Source organism: Haliotis rubra, unplaced genomic scaffold (genome assembly GCF_003918875.1).
Source record: "Haliotis rubra isolate DU_JTF1 unplaced genomic scaffold, ASM391887v1 Scf1733, whole genome shotgun sequence".
In the NCBI taxonomy this organism is placed as follows: Eukaryota; Metazoa; Mollusca; class Gastropoda; order Lepetellida; family Haliotidae; genus Haliotis; species Haliotis rubra.
In genome coordinates this window covers 17,479-42,167 of record NW_025765707.1, presented here as the reverse complement: position 1 = coordinate 42,167, position 24,689 = coordinate 17,479, and the positions used below count along the sequence as shown (strand labels likewise).

The following is a 24,689-nucleotide window of genomic DNA, read 5'->3' as shown; positions in this document are numbered from 1 at the left end:
CCTCATTATCAGCAGTGCACACTTTAGTAACAACATCATACTGATCTTTTCCTCCACATTATCAGCACTACACACTTTACTAACAACATCTTACGTATCATTTCCGCCACATTATCAGCACTGCACACTTTCGTAACAACATCCTACTGATCTTTTCCTGCACATTATAAACACTGCACACTTTACTAATAACATTACACTGATCTTTTCCTCTACATTATTAACACTGCACACTTTACTAATAACATCACACTGATCTTTTCCTCCACATTATCAACACTGCACACTTTTGTAACAACATCCTACTGATCTTTTCCTGCACATTATAAACACTGCACACTTTACTAATAACATCACACTGATCTTTTCCTCCACATTATAAACACTGCACACTTTACTAATAACATCACACTGATCTTTTCCTCCACATTATCAACACTGCACAGTTTACTAATAACATCCTACTGATCTTTTCCCCCACATTATCAACACTGCACACTTTAGTAACAACATCCTACTGATCTTTTCCTCCACATTATAAACACTGCACACTTTACTAATAACATCACACTGATCTTTTCCTCCACATTATCAACACTGCACACTTTAGTAATAACATCCTACTGATCTTTTCTTCCACATTATCAACACTACAGACTTTATTAACAACATCATACGTATCTCTTCCTCCTCATTACCAATACTGCACACGTAAGTAACAACATCCTACTGATCTCTTCCTCCACATTATCAGCACTACACACTTTATTAACAACATCATACCGATCTTTTCCTCCACATTATCAACACTGCACACGTTCGTACCAACATCATACCGATCGTTTCCTCCACATGTTCAACACAGCACACTTTAGTAACAACATCCTACTGATCTCTTCCTCCACATTATCAGCACTACACACTTTACTAACAACATCATATGTATTTTTCCTCCTCATTATCAGCAGTGCACACTTAAATAACAACATCATACTGATCTTTTCCTCCACATTATCAGCACTACACACTTTACTAACAACACCTTACGTATCATTTCCGCCACATTATCAACACTGCACTCTTTCGTAACAACATCCTACTGATCATTACCTCCACATTATCAACACTGCACACTTTAGTAACAACATCCTCCTGATCATTGTCACCACATTATCAACACTGCACACTTTAGAATAACATCCTACTGATCCTTCCCTCTACATTACCAAGACTGCACACTTTAGTAAGAACATCCAACTGATCATTTCCTCTACATTATCAACACTGGACACTTTAGCAACAACACCTTACGTATCTTTCCCTCCACATTATCAACACTGCATACTTTAGTTAGAACACCCTACCGATCTCTTCCTCCACATTATCAGCACTGAACACTTTAGTAACAAAATCATTCTGATCTTTTCCTCCACATTGTCAACACTGCACACTTTAGTAACAACACATTAAGTATCTCTTCCTCCACATTGTCAACACTGCACACTTTAGTAACAACACCTTAGGTATCCTTTACTCCACACTATCAACACTGCACACTTTAGTAACAACATCCTTCTGATCATTGTCACCACATTATCAACACTACACACTTTAGTAAGAACATCCTACTGATCCTTCCCTGTACATTATCAAAACTGCACACTTTAGTAAGAACATCCAACTGATCATTTCCTCCACATTATCAACACTGCACACTTTATTAACAACATCCAACTGATCATTTCCTCCACATTATCAACACTGCACACTTTATTAACAACATCCAACTGATCATTTCCTCTACATTATCAACACTGCACACTTTATTAACAACATCCAACTGATCATTTCCTCCACATTATCAACACTGCACACTTTTATTAACAACATCCAACTGATCATTTCCTCTACATTATCAACACTGCACACTTTATTAACAACATCCAACTGATCATTTCCTCTACATTATCAACACTGCACACTTTATTAACAACATCCAACTGATCATTTCCTCTACATTATCAACACTGCACACTTTATTAACAACATCCAACTGATCATTTCCTCTACATTATCAACACTGCACACTTTATTAACAACATCCAACTGATCATTTCCTCTACATTATCAACACTGCACATTTATTAACAACATCCTACTGATCTTTTCCTCTACATTATCAACACTGCAAACCTTAGTAATAACAACCTACTGATCTTTTCCTCCACAATATCAACACTGCACACTTTAGTAACAACATCCTACTGATCTTTTCCTCCACATCACCATCACTTCACACTTTATCAACAATATGATACGTATCTTTTCAGCTACCTTATCAACACTGCACACTTTAGTAATAACATCCTACTGATCTCTTCCTCCACATTATCAACAATGGACACTTTAGTAACAACATCATGCTGATCTTTACCTCCTGATTATCAACACTGCATAATTTAGTAACAACATTTTACGTATCTATTCCTCTACATTATCAACACTGCACACTGTATTAACAACATCCTACTGATCCTGTCCTCCACATTATCAACACTGCACACCTTATTAACAACGTCCTACTAATATTTTCCACTACATTATCAACACTGCAAACCTTAGTAATAACAACCTACTGATCTTTTCCTCCACATTATCAGCAGTGGTCACCATAGTAACAACATCATGCTGATCTTTTCCTCCACATTATCAACACTGCACACTTTAGTAAGAACACCCGATTGATCTTTTCCTACACATTATTAACACTGCATACTTTAGTAACAACATCCTTAAGATCCGTGCCCTAGATGAAAGTACTCACGTCGATGTTTTCTGTCTTTCAGTAGGTTTAAGATTTCCTAACATGTCCAGGTTACAAAGATCGATGCATGTATCAAACAGAAACTTATCTGATGTATGCTTGTCGGAGACATCCTTACTGTGATGTGTGGCCCATAGCAGAACATAGCAGGAACATAGTACACAAAATAACAAGGTATACTCATGTGGATTCATTCTCTTATCTATGAGTGTATTCCTTGGTCAAACTACTTCCCATATTCGGATACATATGTCTAAGGTCTACGAAAACTGACTAATTAATGAATACTGTTGTCTATCATAACACATTCAACAGCTGCATGTAGCGGTTTCAGACAGGTGAAAGGTTCCAACTGCCTCGAGGGATGCGCTGGAGTCTGAATAATTCACATTCCTACTCTGAGGCATGAGGACTGAATCCCTGTCTAACCACGCCAACATTGTGTTTCATGTTATAGGAGTATTCCTTGTCGCACTAATACATTTCAAATTTGTATATTACTGAATCATCCAATTCCAGACAACGATCATTGACATGCAGCACTGAAGAACGATTTCTTGATCTAATAACGCAGAGCTCAATAAATAGCAGTGCTGTTTAATTTTGATATTGATTCACTATAGAAACCGGATATTAGATAATTATATTTTGTTAACCTCTCAGTAAAACGGAAAGGATGTGGGTATCGTTCAAGTAAAATATTGACTCATCACTCAATGTATGTCAAAATATAAATGGTCTCAGCATAACATCGACTTATAACTCACTGGATTTCAAAATGACCTCAGTCATAACATCGACTTTTAACTCAATGTATGTCAAAATGACATCAGTATAACATCGACTTATAACTCACTGCATGTCAAAACGCTTTCAGCATAACATCGACTTATAACTCACAGCATGTCCTAGTGACCTCAGTATAACACCGACTAATAACTCACTGCATGTCAAAATGATCTCAGTATAACATCGACTTATAACTCACAGCATGTCAATATAATCTCACTATAACATTGACTTCACTGGATGTCAAAATGATCTCAGTATAACATCGACCTTTAACTCACTGTATGTCAAAATGACCTCAGTATAACATCGACTTATAACTCACTGCATGTCAAAATGACCTGCGTGTAACATCGACTTATAACTCACTGCATGTCCAAATGACCTCAGTATAACATCGAATTATAACTCACTGCATGTCAAAATAATTTGAGCACAACATCAGCGTTTAAGTCACTACAGCCGAGTCGGAGGCAACTGTGGACAATTTGGCAGAATCTAGAACCATAATTCAAGTCCAGGTTATTCATAATTCAGAACGATTACTTAAGGATTTATCCTTTAAAGAGCGTGCATTAGTTAATTCATCAGGTAGATTATTCCACAAATTGATTGTGTCCGGAAGGAATGATTTGACATAAGACCGGGTTCTATATGTGATTGTCTGTAAGTTAGATATATTTCTAAGATTAAAATCGTTATTTTCAGAGGCTTGAATTAGTATGAATTTGTTGAGATATTCAGGTATCATAGTTGATGATCATACCTCCGCAGTAAGCTGCATCAATAACGATTTAACAAATTGGGCCCGCAAATATCAAGTAGAATTCAACCCCGATAAGACCAAAACTATAACATGAAGCCATAAAGTCGGATCTAGTGTCACAGCAAACATACATGGAGGATACTCTTATTAATGAAGTACAAAGTCATAAACTTTTAGGAATTAATCTTCAAAGTGATTATTCGTGGAAACTAGAAATCAGTTGATCATTGGGGAAGTAAGTCCAAAGATAAAGTGCTTAAGAAGCTTAAGTACAGACTGACCAGAAATACACTTGATAGACTGTACGTGTCTTTTATCCTGCCTAGCATTGACTGCTGTTGTCATATCTGGGACAGCTATACAAACCAACAATCATTACTCGAAACGTTGCACAACTTCTATGGGGTCGTTCGTGGTACTAACCTTGCTAAAATATATAACAAAACAAATTTTCAACGTTAAAAAGAACGATGACATCGCTTCAAATTGAATTACTTTGTCCAAATGGGAAATGGTATTACACCTGAATACTGCAAGTATGCCACGTATGTATGACATATATATCTGATATATGTTCTATATATCTGAAGTGTATTTCTGTATTGCGCATACATATCAGATATATATATATATATCACGTACAGTCCACATATACACAGCATGTGTCTCAGACACGTCTCGCGTATATCTCGGACATAGTTTGCATAATCAATGACTACCTTATTTCTTTGTCGCATATATCTCTCATATATCTCATCGATTTCACGCGCATCTATCTCATGTTGACTTATCAGACATCTGACAACCTGTATAGGACATATATCATTCATGTACCACATGTATATAACGTATATATACGCACATGTTGTATCAAAGGTATCCCACGGAAATTCCAAGCATAGATTTCATACATATCTCATATTCATCTCCTATATCTCACATCTTTTGTATCTGGTAATATCGCGGATTTTTCTCAAATACATCTCACGAATTTGGCACACTTCACGCATATGCCTTATGTTGTTCTCACATAAATCTCTGAAATGTCTCACATATATCACGCATATATTTTAAATACATATCACATATACCACACATGTATCTCAAATAAATATCACATATATCACACATATATCTCGATGCGTATCTATATGACACATATATCTCAAATACATATCACAAATACATACCACATATATCACACATATATCACATATACATACCACATATATCACACATATATCTCAAATACATATCACATATATCACACATATATCTCACACATATCTCAATGCATATCACATATATCACACATATATCTCAATACATACCACATATATCACATACATATCTCAAATACATATCACATATATCACACATATACCTCACATATATCACACAGATATACCAGAGTTTACTGTTATAGTTGTCGCACTCCTCTTTACATCTCTCCTATTGAGCACACAAGCATCTCCCATATACAGTCAGATCTTTTTGTTGTTCTGAACTGTTACAGACAAGTTATAGACTGAGGTTAAATTAGCTGCTTTGACCAGTTTATTCAATGAAGGCTTTGCAGGGTATATTGAGTGGATGAGGTACTGTGACTGCCAGTAGCTAGGTGTCTTCCCTGGATTAGTTAATTCCGCCATCAGAGGGTGGAGACGCGGTGTTGAACATAACACTGGAGTGGGACCTTGAATGCAGGATAATGTCCTCGTGTTCTCCTTACAGTAAGCAGGCTTGACTGACGGCGGGGGTAAATAGGCTATTGAAGTCTTAACTCAGTCACAACAAAAACTGTCAAACCTTTACCAGACGATTAACACATAAAAGCCAGCAATGTTTAGTCTGTTCCTTGGTGCAAGATTAATTCCGGGATCAATTCGGCGGACGTGAATGTGTGAGAAGAAGGAACAGTTAATGTGTGAGAAGAAGGAAAGGTTGATGTGTGAGAAGAAGGAATAGTTAATGTGTGAGAGGAGGGATAGTTAATGTGTGAGGAGAAGGAATAGTTGATGTGTGAGAAGAAGGAATAGTTAATGTGTGAGAAGAAGGAATAGTTAATGTGTGAGAGGAGGGATAGTTAATGTGTGAGGAGAAGGAACAGTTAATGTGTAAGAAGAAGGAATGGTTATTGTGTGAGAAGAAGGAATAGTTAATGTGTAAGAAGAAGGAACAGTTAATGTGTGAGAGGAGGGATAGTTAATGTGTGAGAAAAGGAATAGTTAATGTGTGAGAGGAAGGAATGGTTATTGTGTGAGAAGAAGGAAAGGTTGATGTGTGAGAGGAGGGATAGTTAATGTGTGAGGAGAAGGAACAGTTAATGTGTGACAGGAGGGATAGTTAATGTGTAAGAAGAAGGAATAGTTGATGTGTAAGAAGAAGGAATAGTTAATGTGTGTGAAGAAGGAATAGTTAATGTGTGAGGAGAAGGAATATTTAATGTGTGAGAAGAAGGAATAGTTAATGTGTAAGAAGAAGGAATAGTTGATGTGTGAGAAGAAGGAATAGTTAATGTGTGTGAAGAAGGAATAGTTAATGTGTGTGAAGAAGGAATAGTTAATGTGTGAGAAGAAGGAATAGTTAATGTGTGAGAGGAGGGATAGTTAATGTGTGTGAAGAAGGAATAGTTGATGTGTGAGAAGAAGGAATAGTTAATGTGTGAGTTAATGAGTGAGAAGAAGGAATAGTTTATGTGTGAGAAGAAGGAAAGGTTGATGTGTGAGAGGAGGGATAGTTAATGTGTGAGGAGAAGGAATAGTTGATGTGTGAGAAGAAGGAACAGTTAATATGTGAGAGGAGGGATAGTTAATGTGTGAGAAGAAGGAATAGTTGATGTGTGAGAAGAAGCAATAGTTAATGTGTGAGAAGAAAGAATGGTTAATGTGTGAGAAGAAGGAATAGTTAATGTGTGAAAAGAAGCAAAGTTTGATTTGTGAGAGGAGGGAATAGTTAATGTGTGAGAAGAAAGAATGGTTAATGTGTGAGAAGAAGGAATAGTTAATGTGTGAGAAGAAGGAATAGTTAATGTGTAAGAAGAAGGAACAGTTAATGTGTGAGAAGAAGGAAAGGTTTATGTGTGAGAGGAGGGATACTTAATGTGTGAGAAGAAGGAATAGTTGATGTGTGAGAAGAAGGAATAGTTATTGTGTGAGAAAATGGAAAAGTTAATGTGTGAGAAGAAGGAAAGGTTGATGTGTGAGAGGAGGGATAGTTAATGTGTGAGGAGAAGGAATAGTTAATGTGTGAGAGGAGGGATAGTTAATGTGTGAGAAGAAGGAATAGTTAATGTGTGAGAAGAAGGAACAGTTAATGTGTGAGAGGAGGGATAGTTAATGTGTGAGGAGAAGGAATAGTTGATGTGTGAGAAGAAGGAATAGTTAATGTGTGAGAAGAAGGAATAGTTAATGTGTGAAAAGAAGCAAAGTTTGATGTGTGAGAGGAGGTAATAGTTAATGTGTGAGAAGAAGGAATGGTTAATGTGTGAGAAGAAGGAATAGTTAATGTGTGAGAAGAAGGAATAGTTAATGTGTAAGAAGAAGGAACAGTTAATGTGTGAGAAGAAGGAAAGGTTGATGTGTGATAGGAGGGATACTTAATGTGTGAGAAGAAGGAATAGTTGATGTGTGAGAAGAAGGAATAGTTATTGTGTGAGAAAATGGAAAAGTTAATGTGTGAGAAGAAGGAAAGGTTGATGTGTGAGAGGAGGGATAGTTAATGTGTAAGGAGAAGGTATAGTTGATGTGTGAGAAGAAGGAATGGTTAATGTGTGAGAGGAGGGATAGTAAATGTGTAAGAAGAAGGAAAGGTTAATGTGTGAGAGGAGGGATAGTTAATGTGTGAGAAGAAGGAATAGTTGATGTGTGAGAAGAAGGAATAGTTATTGAGTGAGAACATGGAATAGTTAATGTGTGAGAAGAAGGCAAGGTTGATGTGTGAGAGGAGGGATAGTTAATGTGTGAGGAGAAGGAATAGTTGACGTGTGAGAAGGAGGAATGGTTAATGTGTGGGAGGAGGGAATAGTTAATGTGTGAGAAGAAGGAATAGTTGATGTGTGAGAGGATGGATAGTTAATGTGTGTGAAGAAGGAATAGTTGATGTGTGAGAAGAAGGAATAGTTAATGTGTGAGAAGAAGGAATAGTTAATGTGTGAGAAGAAGGAATAGTTGATGTTTGAGAGGAGGGATAGTTAATGTGTGTGAAGAAGGAATAGTTGATGTGTGAGAAGAAGGAATAGTTAATGTGTGAGAAGAAGGAATAGTAAATGTGTAAGAAGAAGGAACAGTTAATGTGTGAGAAGAAGGAATAGTTAATGTGTGACAGGAGGAATAGTTAATGTGTGTGAAGAAGGAATAGTTGTTGTGTGAGAAGAAGGAATTGTTAATTTGTGAGAGGAGGGATAGTTAATGTGTGAGAAGAAGGAATAGTTAATGTGTGAGAAGAAGGAATAGTTTATGTGTGAGAGGATGGATAGTTAATGTGTGTGAAGAAGGAATAGTTAATGTGTGAGAAGAAGGAATAGTTAATGTGTGAGAAGAAGGAATAGTTAATGTGTAAGAAGAAGGAATAGTTGATGTGTGAGAAGAAGGAATAGTTAATGTGTGAGAGGAGGGATAGTTAATGTGTGAGAAGAAGGAATAGTTAATGTGTGAGAGGAAGGAATAGTTAATGTGTGAGAGGAGGGATAGTTAATGTGTGTGAAGAAGGAATATTTGTTGTGTGAGAAGAAGGAATAGTGAATGTGTGAGAGGAGGGATAGTTAATGTGTGTGAAGAAGGAATAGTTGTTGTGTGAGAAGAAGGAATAGTTAATGTGTGAGAGGAGGGATAGTTAATGTGTGTGAAGAAGGAATAGTTGTTGTGTGAGAAGAAGGAATAGTTAATGTGTGAGAGGAGGGATAGTTAATGTGTGTGAAGAAGGAATAGTTGTTGTGTGAGAAGAAGGAATAGTTAATGTGTGAGAGGAGGGATAGTTAATGTGTGAGGAGAAGGAATAGTTGATGTGTGAGAAGAAGGAATAGTTAATGTGTGAGAGGAGGGATAGTTAATGTGTGAGGAGAAGGAATAGTTGATGTGTGAGAAGAAGGAATAGTTAATGTGTTAGAAGAAGGAATAGTTAATGTGTGAGAAGAAGGAATAGTTAATGTGTTAGAAGATGGAATAGTTAATGTGTGAGAAGATGGAATAGTTAATGTGCTGATATATCACTCTACTTCTTTAAATATAAACAACATACATATCATTTCGTCATGTTGTATATCAATAAACGTGTAAAATAGAAATATAAACATTCGAGTTGTCAGACGTACAGATGGGTGACAAACATACCGTTGTTTTGCAGTAGTACACATCCTCTTCCTAGCCCCACACACACACACACACACACACACACTCAGTTAGGTTTATTAATGCGTATGTTTTGTGAAATACCCGGATACAAACATATCTACAGAGTAGTTGACAGACATATACATCTGTTATGTTCCTGTTCTTTGAGGAGATGTAAGGTTAAAGATCAATTTGTAATTATGCCCCAGCGATATGTCGGCGTCCAACAACGCGACTTCGCCCTGTCGGGTATTCTGCTATAAACATATTGGTCAAGCCAGCGCATACCTGTGGCAATGTTCACGTGACCAAGTCAATTTTCACGTTTTTCTGTTTGTGACGAACCCTTTAATTAACGCTTTATCAACGTGCTTGGGTGTACACAGCCATTATCCTGATCAAATATGTCACATTCTCAGCACAATAGAATTATAGTTTCAGCACCTCCTTGTTCTTTCTACACTCTGTCTGAAGACGCTCAGACGGTGTAAACATCAGCAGCGGGAGTCTAGCACAGACAGACTGGATTTGCTCCAACAGGACGTCCTCCAACATTGGTTTGGTAACATACAATAATGCTCCAACATTGGTTTGGTAACATACAATAATGCTCCAACATTGGTTTGGTAACATACAATAATGCTCCAACATTGGTTTGGTAACATACAATAATGCTTTATCTTCAACCTAATGCTGTTACTTTAAAAAAAATATACTAAAGGGATACCACTAGATGCCAAACAGAACCGATCAGCAACATTCTGAACAACTGAAATGAGAATTCTATCTGGACCATTTTCCACAGCGCTGATGTGTTGATGATATTACTTACAATTGCTGATATAGTATAGGGCGTGGCTTATCAGGCGTAGTTCACTAATCAATCAATTTGATTGATAGGTAGTGACGGGTGAGGTGACAGGTGAACGTCAATCAGGTCATCTTGAGGCGTATCTACATGATGAGGTCAACGGTATATGGTCCATGATAGTTACACTATGATTAGAAGCCATGCGACATGAACGTGCAAACGACATCTGGGTCCAGGCGAATGTATGTGAATGTGTGTTTGGTGCACAGAGCGACGTTTCGGTGTAGATTCTTACACTGTTATCAAGCTAAGGGAATGCCGATACAAAGTTTCGTAGAATCATTTTTGCTGTTAAACTTAAACAAAACGTTTGAATATATTGATGGTAATATGACTAGTCCCTCAAACTAAGTTTAATACAGTTAAATTAGTTAATTATGATTACTTTTAGTAAATAATCGCTCGAGGGAAACTTCAAGAAGGATCGGGTACGTGCATCGGCAAAACAATCGCGATGGGAGAGGAAGTGTGTGTGCGTGCGTGCGTGCGGGGGAAGAGCAGGTTTCGGTTGTGGTACGTTACGTTGTGTTTTATCAGGGCGAAATGAGGATGTGAAGCGGTAGTGTTGCAATTCGCGTGGAGATGGCAACATATACAGATGTTTTGTATTCGTGTGGAGGGGGCAACAAATACAAATGTTCTGTATTCGTGTGGAGGGGGCAACATATACAGATGTTCTGTATTCGTGTGGAGGGGGCAAAATATACAGATGTTCTGTATTCGTGTGGAGGGGGCAACATATACAGATGTTCTGTATTCGCGTGGAGGGGGCAACATATACAGATGTTCTGTATTCGCGTGGAGGGGGCAACATAAACAGATGTTCTGTATTCTCGGTGGCGGGCAACAGAAATAAGTGGTCTGTATTCTCGGTGGGGGGCAACATATGCAAATGTTCTGTATTCGCGTGGAGGGGGCAACATATACAAATGGTCTGTATTCGCGTGGAGGGAGAAACATATACAAATGGTCTGTATTCGCTAGGAGGGGGCAACAAATACAAATGGTCCGTATTCGCGTGAAGGGTCAACATATACAGATGTTCTGCATTCGTGTGGAGGGGGCAACGGATGCAAATGGTCTGTATTCGCGTGGAGGGGGCAACATATACAAATGGTCTGTATTCGCTTAGAGGGGGCAACATATACAGATGTTCTGTATTCTCGGTGGCGGGCAACAGATATAAGTGGTCTGTATTCGCGTGGAGGGGGCAACATATGCAAATGATCTGTACCCGTGTGGAGGGGGCAACATATACAAATGGTCTGTATTCGCTTGGAGGGGGCAACAGATACAGATGTTATGTATTCGTGTGGAGGGGGCAACGATACAAGTGGTCTGTATTCGCTTGGAGGGGGCAACAGATACAGATGTTATGTATTCGTGTGGAGGGGGCAACATAAACAAATGGTCTGCATTCGCGTGGAGGGGGCAACAGATACAGATGTTCTGTATTCGCTTGGAGGGGGCAATATATACAGGTTTTATGTATTCGCGTGGAGGGGGCAACAAATACAAATGTTCTGTATTCGCGTGGAGGGTCAACATATACAGATGTTCTGTATTCTCGGTGGCGGGCAACAGATATAAGTGGTGTGTATTCTCGGTTGGGGCAACATATACAAATGGTCTGTATTCGCGTGGAGGGGGCAACATATACAAATGGTCTGTATTCGAGTGGAGGGGGCACATATACCGATGTTTTGTATTCGTGTGAGAGGGGCAACATGTATCAATGTTATCTTTTGCGTGAAGACGACAACATAATATATCCATGTTTTGTAGTTTGCGTGAAGACATTAACCAATGTTAGACATGGTGTGAGGGCAGTCTCTCGGCATCTGCACCTACAGTGTCCACTGGAAACGTTGTATGGCATATCGAATGTAGATGCTAATTACCTTCAACACTAAGTTAACAAAGAATCGAAAACGGACCTTCCTGACTAGAACCAATAAATAAACAGCTTGTCTCGCCAGCAGAGATTCCCTTACCACGTGTGACGGCTAAGTTTATTGTAAAAGACGAAGTTGAAAGGGGTCTGAAAACATATATCCCGTTAATGCGAGTAGCAGTGAAATTCGGGTTAGATCTGTAAGAGCTCCTTGTATCGAATTAGCAACACCGACGAACCTTTGGCCCCCTAAACTGTACGCTCGCCATATATTAGCCTATTCCTACCCAGACAGTGCGAGGCTGCTTGCATTATCTAGTACGTCTTAGCTTTCGTTTTTATTTCTATTGTTGGAAAAGAAGTTGAGGAATGCTGTCCGCTGCCGTGTGTTGTCGTGACACCTAGTTGGCTGCTGACGGAGGTGTATTTTACCAACTAGAATATATCTGCAGCAATTAATCCTTCACGTCGGCTTCTGTGACACTTGGTCTATTGCTTGCAAGGGCTTTCTCGCAGCTTTTTTGTCCTTCCGAAACCATGGGAGAGTTAAGATATTGCGTTTGATGCTAGAAGTCAAGGTATGTTTTGGCAAAGGTACAGTATAGATTACAGCAAATAGGTGAGTTGTCTAATGTTGACAAGGCTTAAAGTGGAGATGTCCAGGTGGTGACATGGAACAGCAGCCCAGTGGAAGGCTAGACGCGACATGTCACTGTACAAATCAATTTCGAGACTTTTTTCTTCGAATGAATGTGTTTAGCATCAGTCTTATTCCAGGAAGACTTAGCTCAGTGTACATGACAGTGTATGTCATCTTAATCCTCCCGTGTAATGGAGGAGCACTGAGAACCCCGATATGGAAACATTACCTTTCAGGTTAAATACATGAACATAGCATCTGAATGAGTTGAGAACATACGCCAGTATCTAACGGTTTGCCTACCTTCCGTCCGGCTCTGTTATTATGAAGATTCATCAACGATCTCGCACTCTCAGCTATTTCCCGAGCATCCATAAATTTACGTGCTAATTTCAATCCATATTTAATATCGGCACTACAGCCGCCCCACTTCCAGCCTTCGGGGGCGAGTTTACCGTCCATTTTGTCTTTATCACAGCTACAGTTAGTGAGGTTCCCTAGGCTGCACGCCTGGGTGATGGCGTACGTGACTCCAGCCGAACTAATGGCGTAGCTGAAGGCAGCCTCACGACTTCCTGCAACAAGGAAAGTGTACATCATTAGGAATCAGTTAAAGTTCAAGGTTAGTATGAAGGTAACTTGCTGTGCAATACATAAGTTCATTTTACTGCTGTGTCTGGCTACATACAAAACGCTGGTGAGCTGAGATGATTTCAACGTAAACTTCATTCTAATTAATGGTTTATGTCCCCAACACACAGATACAGATGTCGCCTACGTTGGAAGCAAGGAAACTAACGGCCGTTATGTGTAACACACAACTACTTCAAGGTAATTGCATAGCAGGTGTCCTAGGTAGCCTATTTACTTGAACAATAAATTACTGAATACAGTCAAAATATCGCAGGGGTAACAAATAACATATTTACTTGAAAGGTGAATTACTGAATACAGTCAAAATATCGCTGAGGTAACAAATAACATATTTACTTGAAAGGTGAATTACTGAATACAGTCAAAATATCGCTGAGGTAACAAATAACATGTTTACTTGAAAGGTGAATTACTGAATACAGTCAAAATATCGCTGAGGTAACAAATAACATGTTTACTTGAAAGGTGAATTACTGAATACAGTCAAAATATCGCTGAGGTAACAAATAACATATTTACTTGGAAGGTGAATTACTGAATACAGTCAAAATATCGCTGAGGTAACAAATAACATATTTACTTGAAAGGTGAATTACTGAATACAGTCAAAATATCGCTGAGGTAACAAATAACATATTTACTTGAAAGGTAAATTACTGAATACAGTCAAAATATCGCTGAGGTAACAAATAACATATTTACTTGAAAGGTGAATTACTGAATACAGTCAAAATATCGCTGAGGTAACAAATAACATATTTACTTGAAAGGTGAATTACTGAATACAGTCAAAATATCGCTTACTAAATAGACTGATGACTACAGTTGAAATAGTTGAGGAAACAAGCAGGTTATTAACATATTATTTACCTTCTAATTACAGTTTTAATATGTTTCGGTTCATAGTCAATATATCGTAGATATTAAATAGCTCGCTTACATCAAATATATTCCTAACAGTTACCTGATTATTGTAGATGAAGCAATGCTCAGTTCATATGAATAAGAAACTACTGACCACAGTTATGCGACTGTATATTATACAACAACCGCTTTGTATACAAAATAAATTACTGATTATTTCCTGAACATCGAAGAATATTTTAGCATTGTCACTTTTTACATGTGTCGACAGGGGAACTAGCTCAGAATTATACGTCAAGGAAGCCGGACTTCCTCAGTTGATAAACAGTATTTACACAACGAGCAGAACACACTCAGACAATTGTGAGGTGAGCGGATTTCTAGCTCAACCTCAGGGTGTTGGCGGCACGTATGAGGTCGCCCCTATACAGGCAGTCGGAATACCGGACTGACAGACAGTATAGGTGTCAACACATAGATACTTAAAGGCAACAGTGGACAGATAAAGGAAGAGTGGCCTGGCCCTGGACTTATTGACAGCCTAGGCCAAGGGGGTGACCAATTAAGGCTATTAATTTCATACCCAGTAATTAATGAAAGTGATAGAGTGACGCTGGTTGGCTGACCATGTATAACATGGTGGTGGTGAGGATTGGAAAGGGGAAGATAAGCGTCATATGCATAATTACAACTAAGTGATGCTTGTCTAGACTACATGTGGCTTAGTCTTTGAAATTATTTGGACAGTGGCTATCCTGAATTAATCACCATGACAACTTCCCAATAATCCGTAAAGTTTAGACCCCAAGTCAAAATAATCAGAATTCAACCAAATACGGTTGAAGTTGAAGAAGAACATTGAAGAAAAGAACACAGCATACCAGTACATTATCATTGAGGACCGGGACGGTGGGATAGCCGAGTGGTTAAAGCGTTCGCTCGTCACGCCGAAGACCCCGGGTATTCCGACCCACATGACTACATTGTGTGAAGCCCATTTCTGGTGTCCCCCGCCATGATATTGCTCGAATATTGCTAAAAGCGGCGTAAAACCCCACTCACGAACTCATTATCATTAAGGACCAGTCCATAATGTGGCTGAAATCAGCTAAAAAAATATGTATAATGCCATGACCTGACCATGGCGGAGTAGATGCTATGAAGCAGAAATAACCCGACAATGGCGTGGTAGATGCTATGAAGCAGAAAGGACCTAACAATGGCGGGGTAGATGGTATGAAGCAGAAATGACCTGACAATGGCGGAGTAGATGGTATGATCAGAAATTACCTGACAATGGCGAGGTAGATGCTATGAAGCAGAAATGACCCGACAATGGCGGGGTAGATGGTATGAAGCAGAAATGACCTGACCATGGCAGAGTAGATGCTATGAAGCAGAAATAACCCGACAATGGCGTGGTAGATGCTATGAAGCAGAAAGGACCTGACAATGGCGGGGTAGATGGTATGAAGCAGAAATGACCTGACAATGGCGGAGTAGATGGTATGAAGCAGAAATTACCTGACAATGGCGAGGTAGATGCTATGAAGCAGAAATGACCCGACAATGGCGGGGTAGATGGTATGAAGCAGAAATGACCTGACCATGGCAGAGCAGATGCTATGAAGCAGAAATAACCCGACAATGGCGTGGTAGATGCTATGAAGCAGAAAGGACCTGACAATGGCGGGGTAGATGGTATGAAGCAGAAATGACCTGACAATGGCGGAGTAGATGCTATGAAGCAGAAAGGACCTGACAATGGCGGAGTAGATGATATGAAGCAGAAATAACCCGACAATGGCGTGGTAGATGCTATGAAGCAGAAATGACCTGACAATGGCGTGGTAGATGCTATGAAGCAGAAATGACCTGACAATGGCGGGGTAGATGCTATGAAGCAGAAATGACCTGACAATGGCGGGGTAGATGCTATGATCAGAAATGATCCGATAATGGCGGGGTAGATGCTATGATCAGAAATGACCTGACAATGGCGGGGTAGATGCTATGAAGCAGAAATGACCTGACAATGGCGGGGTAGATGCTATGATCAGAAATGATCTGATAATGGCGGGGTAGATGCTATGATCAGAAATGATCCGATAATGGCGAGGTAGATGCTATGATCAGAAATGATCTGATAATGGCAGGGTAGATGCTATGATCAGAAATGACCTGACAATGGCGAGGTAGATGCTATGATCAGAAATGATCTGATAATGGCGGGGTAGATGCTATGATGCAGAAATGACCTGATAATGGCAGGGTAGATGTTATGAAGCAGAAATGATCTGATAATGGCGAGGTAGATGCTATGATCAGAAATGACCTGATAATGGCAGGGTAGATGCTATGATGCAGAAATGACCTGATAATGGCAGGGTAGATGTTATGAAGCAGAAATGATCTGACAATGGCGAGGTAGATGCTATGATCAGAAATTATCTGATAATGGCGGGGTAGATGCTATGATGCAGAAATGACCTGATAATGGCGAGGTAGATGCTATGATGCAGAAATGACCTGATAATGGCAGGGTAGATGTTATGAAGCAGAAATGATCTGATAATGGCGAGGTAGATGCTATGATCAGAAATGACCTGATAATGGCAGGGTAGATGCTATGATCAGAAATGTACGGAAGCGTAGTAGGGCCACGTTGAAAAATTGTTTTGGTCTTACTATCTCCTACGTAGTACTTAATATCTCCTACGTAGGACATAGTATCTCCTACGTAGGACTTAATATCTCCTACGTATATTAAGTCGACTTAATATCTACGTAGGACTTAATATGTCCTAAGTAGGACTTAGTATCTCCTACGTAGGACATAGTATCTCCTACGTAGGACTTAGTATCTCCTACGTAGGACATGGTATCTCCTACGTAGATGTTAGTATCTCCTACGTAGGACTTAGTATCTCCTAAGTGGGTATCTCCTACGTAGGACTTAGTATCTCCTACGTAGGAGTTAGTATCTCCTACGTAGGACTTAGTATCTCCTAAGTAGGACATAGTATCTCCTACGTAGGACTTAATATCTCCTACGTAGGACTTAGTATCTCCTACGTAGGACTTAATATCTCCTACGTAGGACTTAGTATCTCCTACGTAGGACTTAGTATCTCCTACGTAGGAGTTAGTATCTCCTACGTAGGACTTAATATCTCCTACGTAGGACTTAGTATCTCCTACGTAGGACTTAATATCTCCTACGTAGGACATAGTATCTCCTACGTAGTACTTAATATTTCCTGTAGGAGATGATCGATATACGTTTATATGGATTAATCTGAAACTGTCGACTTAAAGCCCCAGACACGCACACAATCTCCTGTTTCACTGTTTCAGTCACTGTAAGAGTCTACAGTCATTCGTTTCATTCACTATTAGAGTCTACAGTTATGTGTTTCATTTACTGTTAGAGTCTACTATCATGTGTTTCAATTTACTATTAGAGTCTACTGTTTCCTTCACTATTAGAGTCATTTGTTCAACTAAGTGTTGCACATCAGTACTGAGTTGGACCGACTGTTATACTTTACTGCCTTGCGTTCAGTTTGCTCTACTATTACGCGTTGCAGTTAGTTCACTGTTATATGTTGCACTTTGTTACACTTTACTATTATGCATTGGATATTTCAGAGGTCGTTGCACATGAATCATAATCTGCGTGTACACTATAGGTGGCAATCTATGTGTACGTATCCCCTTATATTTATACAAATAACTATAATGACAATTCTTTGCCTTTTTGAATTTCGTATTGTTTTACGCCGCACTCAACACTTGTCCACCCCAGTCTAGTCAACCTGTAAAGAATTACGAATAAAACCCCAAACGAGCGTTGCATCCGATCCAACCTAGCCCCATCAAGACAAACAACAACTTGCGGAGGTCGTGTTATAACCCGAGTTTCATATCACAACCTCACCCCAACCATCCCATCCCCTCTGTGTGTGTGTGTGTGTGTTTGTGTGTGTTTGTGTGTGTGAATAGATGTATGTATGATAGATTAAACATAACCATACCCAAACCTCCATAACTGCAATCAGAACAGGGTCCACGTCACCCTAACGTAATACACACACAATAACACTGTACAGTAACACTATGTTAATGTCATGAATATTCACTGACTCACATTTCGACTATCTAACGTCCTGCATAGCCAAACATTTCTCAACGTAGGAGATACTAAGTCCTACGTAGGAGATAGTATGTCCTACGTAGGAGATACTTACTCCTACGTAGGAGTTATTAAGTGCTACGTAGGAGATAGTGACCCCCCAAAAAAATTTCACCGTGGCCCTACTACGCTTCCGTAGAAATGACCTGATTATGGCGGGGTAGATGTTATGATGCAGACGTGACTTGCTCATGGCGGAGTGGATGCTATGAAACAGACGTGACCTGACCATGCCGGGATAGATGCTATGACATGCTGTACGTTTCTGGCTTATGCTCGTAATGCTTATAACTACTCATGATCCCCCTACGCAACAAACCTCGAGCACAGTCAACGATCCCTGGTCGTTATGGAAACATTTGTTTTAGAAAATAGGGAATGTCTGAATGATATTGAAGATGAAATACATGTACTGTTTCACTGTGTATTATTACTGTTTCATTACTTTAAATGATTGTGTTAGTTTATGTCCGGAATTTTTAGATAAAGCCGATATCGACAAATTATGTTTTATATTCAACAATCCTAATCTTTGTTATGTTTTAGCCAAAATCTGCTTTTTAATTCTCAACAGAAGGAAAGCACTTTTTATGCTTAATAACCTTTTGATCATTTTGGGGTTTCATAATGATGTTTGTCTCTCATGATTCTCTTTTGAATGGTTCTGTACATTTTACTTGTTGAATGTTTGTAAATATCAGTTGTATGTACGTATATATCAAATATTGTCCCCAAATCTGGCGTCACGCACGTTATCCAACTGCTAAAACAAATGCAATCTTTCCATTGAAGCTACTGGGTAAACTGAACCTAGAATTTCTAACTGAATTTAGATTTGAAAATGCTTGCCACAGTATGCAACTTCTGTTTGAAAACAGATCGGCAAGACACGTCAATCGTCAATTGTAATTATTTGGTTACAGGTAATTAAAGACCTTCTTTGATCACCATCTTTCGTGATATCGTGAAAGCGATATTTGATCTGAAGCAAGGCATTATTGACAGAGGGACCGCAGCCTCTCCTCACTGTTGACAAATTATCCACCATGTTTGTTACACAAGAAATGCTATGATTACTGGTGACAGTGACAAATTGTCCATGTTTGTTATACATGCTATGATCACTGGTGACGTTGACAAACTGTCCACCATGTTTTTCACACATGCTATGATTACTGGTGACGTTGACAAACTGTCCACCATGTTTATTACACATGCTATGATTACTGGTGACGTTGACAAATTTGGTCAACCATGTTTATTACACATGCTATGAATACTGATGGCGTTGACAAACTGTCCACCATATTTTTTACACATGCTATGATTACTGGTGACGTTGACAAACTGTCCACCATGGTTTTTACACATGCTATGAATACTGGTGGCGTTGACAAACTGTCCACCATGTTTATTACACATGTTATGAATACTGGTGGCGTTGACAAACTGTCCACCATGTTTATTACACATGTTATGATTACTGGTGACGTTGACAAATTGTCCACCATGTTTATTACACATGCTATGAATACTGGTGGCGTTGACAAACTGTCCACCATGTTTATTACACATGTTATGAATACTGGTGGCGTTGACAAACTGTCCACCATGTTTTATTACACATGTTATGATTACTGGTGACGTTGACAAATTGTCCACCATGTTTATTACACATGCTATGACTACTGGTAGCGTTGACAAACTGTCCAGCATATTTGTTATACATGAAATGCTATGATTATTGGTGACGTTGACAAATTGTCCACCATGTTTGTTACACATGAAATGCTATGAATACTGGTGACGTTGACAACATGTCCATTATATTTTTTTACACATGCTATGATATGATTATGGTTGACGTTGACAAACTGTCCATCATGTTTGTTACACATGATATGTAAACTATCCACCGTGTTTGTTACATGAAATGATTACTGGTGACGATGACAAACTGTCCACCGTGTTTGTTACAATGCTATGATTACTGGTGACGTTGATGAACTGTCCACCGTGTTCGTTACACATGATATGATATTACTGGTGACGTTGACAAACTGTCCACCATATTTGTTACACTTGATATGATTACTGTTGACGCATTCATGTCCGCAACTGCAACCACATACAGGGACACATATATAAACGATACAATGCATATACAGAAATCTACAGATTATTGACTTGATACAACACGAAAATCCCCCTAGTGCGTTTTTTGTGTGATTAGTTTCACAACCGTGCATAATAACACACACATCATATAACATCCCATACCTCATCTTACTGACCTGGGACAGAACTAGGTGTTATTAATCTCGATATTTCTATAGGATGCTAGGGTGTCCTTCTACCTTGTGTATTCTAATCCTAGGTGTTAATCTGAAGCGGCCCCCATAAGCCTAGATAAATGTTTATAGAAAACACTGAGCACAAAGAGATCATTCGGCGTTATTGGTGTCAACAGAAATTCACCATGGTGTCCAGACCATCCGCACCTCATCGGCATGACCACCCGTAGCATTTGGGTCAACAACGGGTTCAACTTTCAGCACAGGAGCGATATCATCAATGCCTACAGCAATGTGTGCATGCAGAAGGCTGTACTTGCACATCAAAGGCAACAGGGGCCCGAATACCAGCCCTAAACATGGATTACTTCATACCCTAATCTTCACATGTCATTTGTGGGCAAGGGTGAGCCGCTGTATCCAGTCCGTGTTAATGACGTATGTGTGTCTTATCTGCTCCTCCGTCGTAATACCAGGGGGAACTAATGTCCTGCTAAAGGTCATGTTAAGGTGATTAGCCGAATGCCGGGATACATACAGGGGTTTCTTTGTCAGACGAGACCGTTTACAGGATGGATTAGCGGCTAAAGGGATTAACTGTTAGACGGTTCAACATAGCCCAGTTACATACTTTACAGTTTAAACGTTGTGTACGATAGTTCATGCAGAGGGAGAGCCGCTGGGAAATCTCACTGAGTGTAACGCCATGTACAAAAACAAATGTGGTCGTTTGAAATTCCAAAAATGACAACATATTATCGTGGCTACCTTTGCTTGTAGGTTCGTCAGTTTATGACTTTTAGGCGGTCCAGAAAGCCAAAACTGATGACTGTAAAATTGGTTCACGTCATATACAATGTTGATTACAATACGTAACGTGGGATATATTCCTAGGATTATTTAGGTATTGTAGCATAAAGTAAAGCATGTGTCAGTGCATAGAAGGCAATATTATGTATATTATGTACTTATTACCTTAAGGTGGAAACAAGGAAGGACTTCAAGTAGACAAGATTCTGCACCATTGTATTGGAGGGAAAGCAAAGCCATGTATTACTATCCACATTCTGACTGCTACGTGACGCTGATGCCAAATGTGTCTGCCGTTTTGTGGACGTTAATAAAGAATATATCTTTGCCGTAAAATGTCCTTCTTAGGAAAAACATATCGCCATTTTCTGGAGGGCAGAGGGGCGTGGGGCAATGTCCTAGCTCGGACAAAGGAGTTCCGGCGGTGTAGGGGGTGGGGTGGGACTGGATGAATTATTAAATCAATATTTTCACGTGGTGTATTCAGTTGGAAGGCCCCGTCCTCGGTTGTCATATCACACTACACCATGGTTGGGCGACTCTGAATCGGGGACCACTGTTTGGCGGACTAATAGATGGTCTAAGACAGGTCCCGAAAAGGATTCAAGGAGTTTCAAATGATCAAGTATTTAAAGCGTTCACCCGTTGTCTCGTTCTGTTGCAGTGTATGTATAAATAAGGCGGTCTGGCGTCTGGGTACCTCCTGGAGGAGCAGTTCTTTTGATTCGCCGAATCTTCATTTTTTATTTAACCGAAGTAACCTAGATACTGAGGGTACATTCCAAGTCGAGATGCAACTGAATCATTTATGCACGAGGATGATTTTTACCATTATAAAAGTATTGTATCTAGATGAGAGTTTCAGGTTGATTCATCACTGTGACGCATACCGTTAGAAGAAACACAGAGCCTATATACACGCTGAATGTATCTGGTGTACATCACTGTGACCAATACCGCCTATATATCCAGCTGGAAGTACATGTAACAGACGAAACACTGAGCATATCTACATGCTGAATGTATCTGGTGTTCATCACTGTGACCAATACCGCCTATATATCCAACTAGAAGTACATACGAAACACTGGGCCTATCTACATGCTGAATGTATCTGCTGTACATCACTGTGACCAATACCGCCTATATATCCAGATGGAAGTACATGTAACAGACGAAACACTGAGCATATCTACATGCTGAATGTATCTGGTGTTCATCACTGTGACCAATACCGCCTATATATCCAACTAGAAGTACATAAGAAACACTGAGCCTATCTACATGCTGAATGTATCTGGTGTACATCACTGTGACCAATACCGCCTATATATCCAGCTGGAAGTACATGTAACAGACGAAACACTGAGCATATCTACATGCTGAATGTATCTGGTGTTCATCACTGTGACCAATACCGCCTATATATCCAACTAGAAGTACATAAGAAACACTGAGCCTATCTACATGCTGAATGTATCTGGTGTACATCACTGTGACCAATACCGCCTATATACCCAGCTGGAAGTACATGTAACAGACGCAACACTGAGCCTATCTACATGCTGAATGTATCTGGTGTTCATCATTGTGACCAATACCGCCTATATATCCAGCTAGAAGTACATACGAAACACTGGGCCTATCTACATGCTGAATGTATACGGTGTTCATCACTGTGACCAATACCGCCTATATATCCAGCTAGAAGTACATACGAAACACTGGGCCTATCTACATGCTGAATGTATCCGGAATTGATCACTGTGACCAATACCGCCTATATATCCAGCTAGAAGTACATACGAAACTCTGGGCCTATCTACATGCTGAATGTATCTGGTGTTCATCACTGTGACCAATACCGCCTATATATCCAGCTAGAAGTACATACGAAACACTGGGCCTATCTAAATGCTGAATGTATCCGGTGTTCATCACTGTGACCAATACCGCCTATATATCCAGCTAGAAGTACAGACGAAACACTGGGCCTATCTACATGCTGAATGTATCCGGTGTTCAACACTGTGACCAATACCGCCTATATATTCAGCTAGAAGTACATACGAAACACTGAGCCTATATACACGCTGAATGTATCTGGTATTCATCACTGTGACCAATACCGCCTATATATCCTGCTAGAAGTACATACGAAACACTGGGCCTATCTACATGCTGAATGTATCTGGTGTACATCACTGTGACCAATACCGCCTATATATCCAGCTAGAAGTACATACGAAACTCTGGGCCTATCTACATGCTGAATGTATCCGGTGTTCATCACTGTGACCAATACCGCCTAAATATCCAGCTAGAAGTACATACGAAACACTGAGCCTATATACACGCTGAATGTATCCGGAATTGATCACTGTGACCAATACCGCCTATATATCCAGCTAGAAGTACATACGAAACTCTGGGCCTATCTACATGCTGAATGTATCTGGTGTTCATCACTGTGACCAATACCGCCTATATATCCAGCTAGAAGTACATACGAAACACTGGGCCTATCTAAATGCTGAATGTATCCGGTGTTCATCACTGTGACCAATACCGCCTATATATCCAGCTAGAAGTACATACGAAACACTGGGCCTATCTACATGCTGAATGTATCCGGTGTTCAACACTGTGACCAATACCGCCTATATATTCAGCTAGAAGTACATACGAAACACTGAGCCTATATACACGCTGAATGTATCTGGTATTCATCACTGTGACCAAAAACCGCCTATATATC

General features: G+C 39.6%; 1 protein-coding gene across 1 annotated transcript in view; it reads right to left on the bottom strand.

The window, feature by feature from the left end:
• LOC124272834 (putative per-hexamer repeat protein 5) overlaps window positions 1-22,146 on the bottom strand; it is a 43,486-nt gene extending 21,340 nt beyond the window's left edge. Inside the window, exons 1-3 of the mRNA XM_046708056.1 lie at window positions 22,097-22,146; window positions 20,872-20,945; window positions 13,570-13,689 (exon numbers count right to left, since the gene is read on the bottom strand). Coding sequence (XP_046564012.1) covers window positions 13,570-13,689; window positions 20,872-20,945; window positions 22,097-22,146 — 244 coding nt within the window. The remainder of the gene's footprint in view (window positions 1-13,569; window positions 13,690-20,871; window positions 20,946-22,096) is intronic.
• Window positions 22,147-24,689: the final 2,543 nt, after the last annotated feature.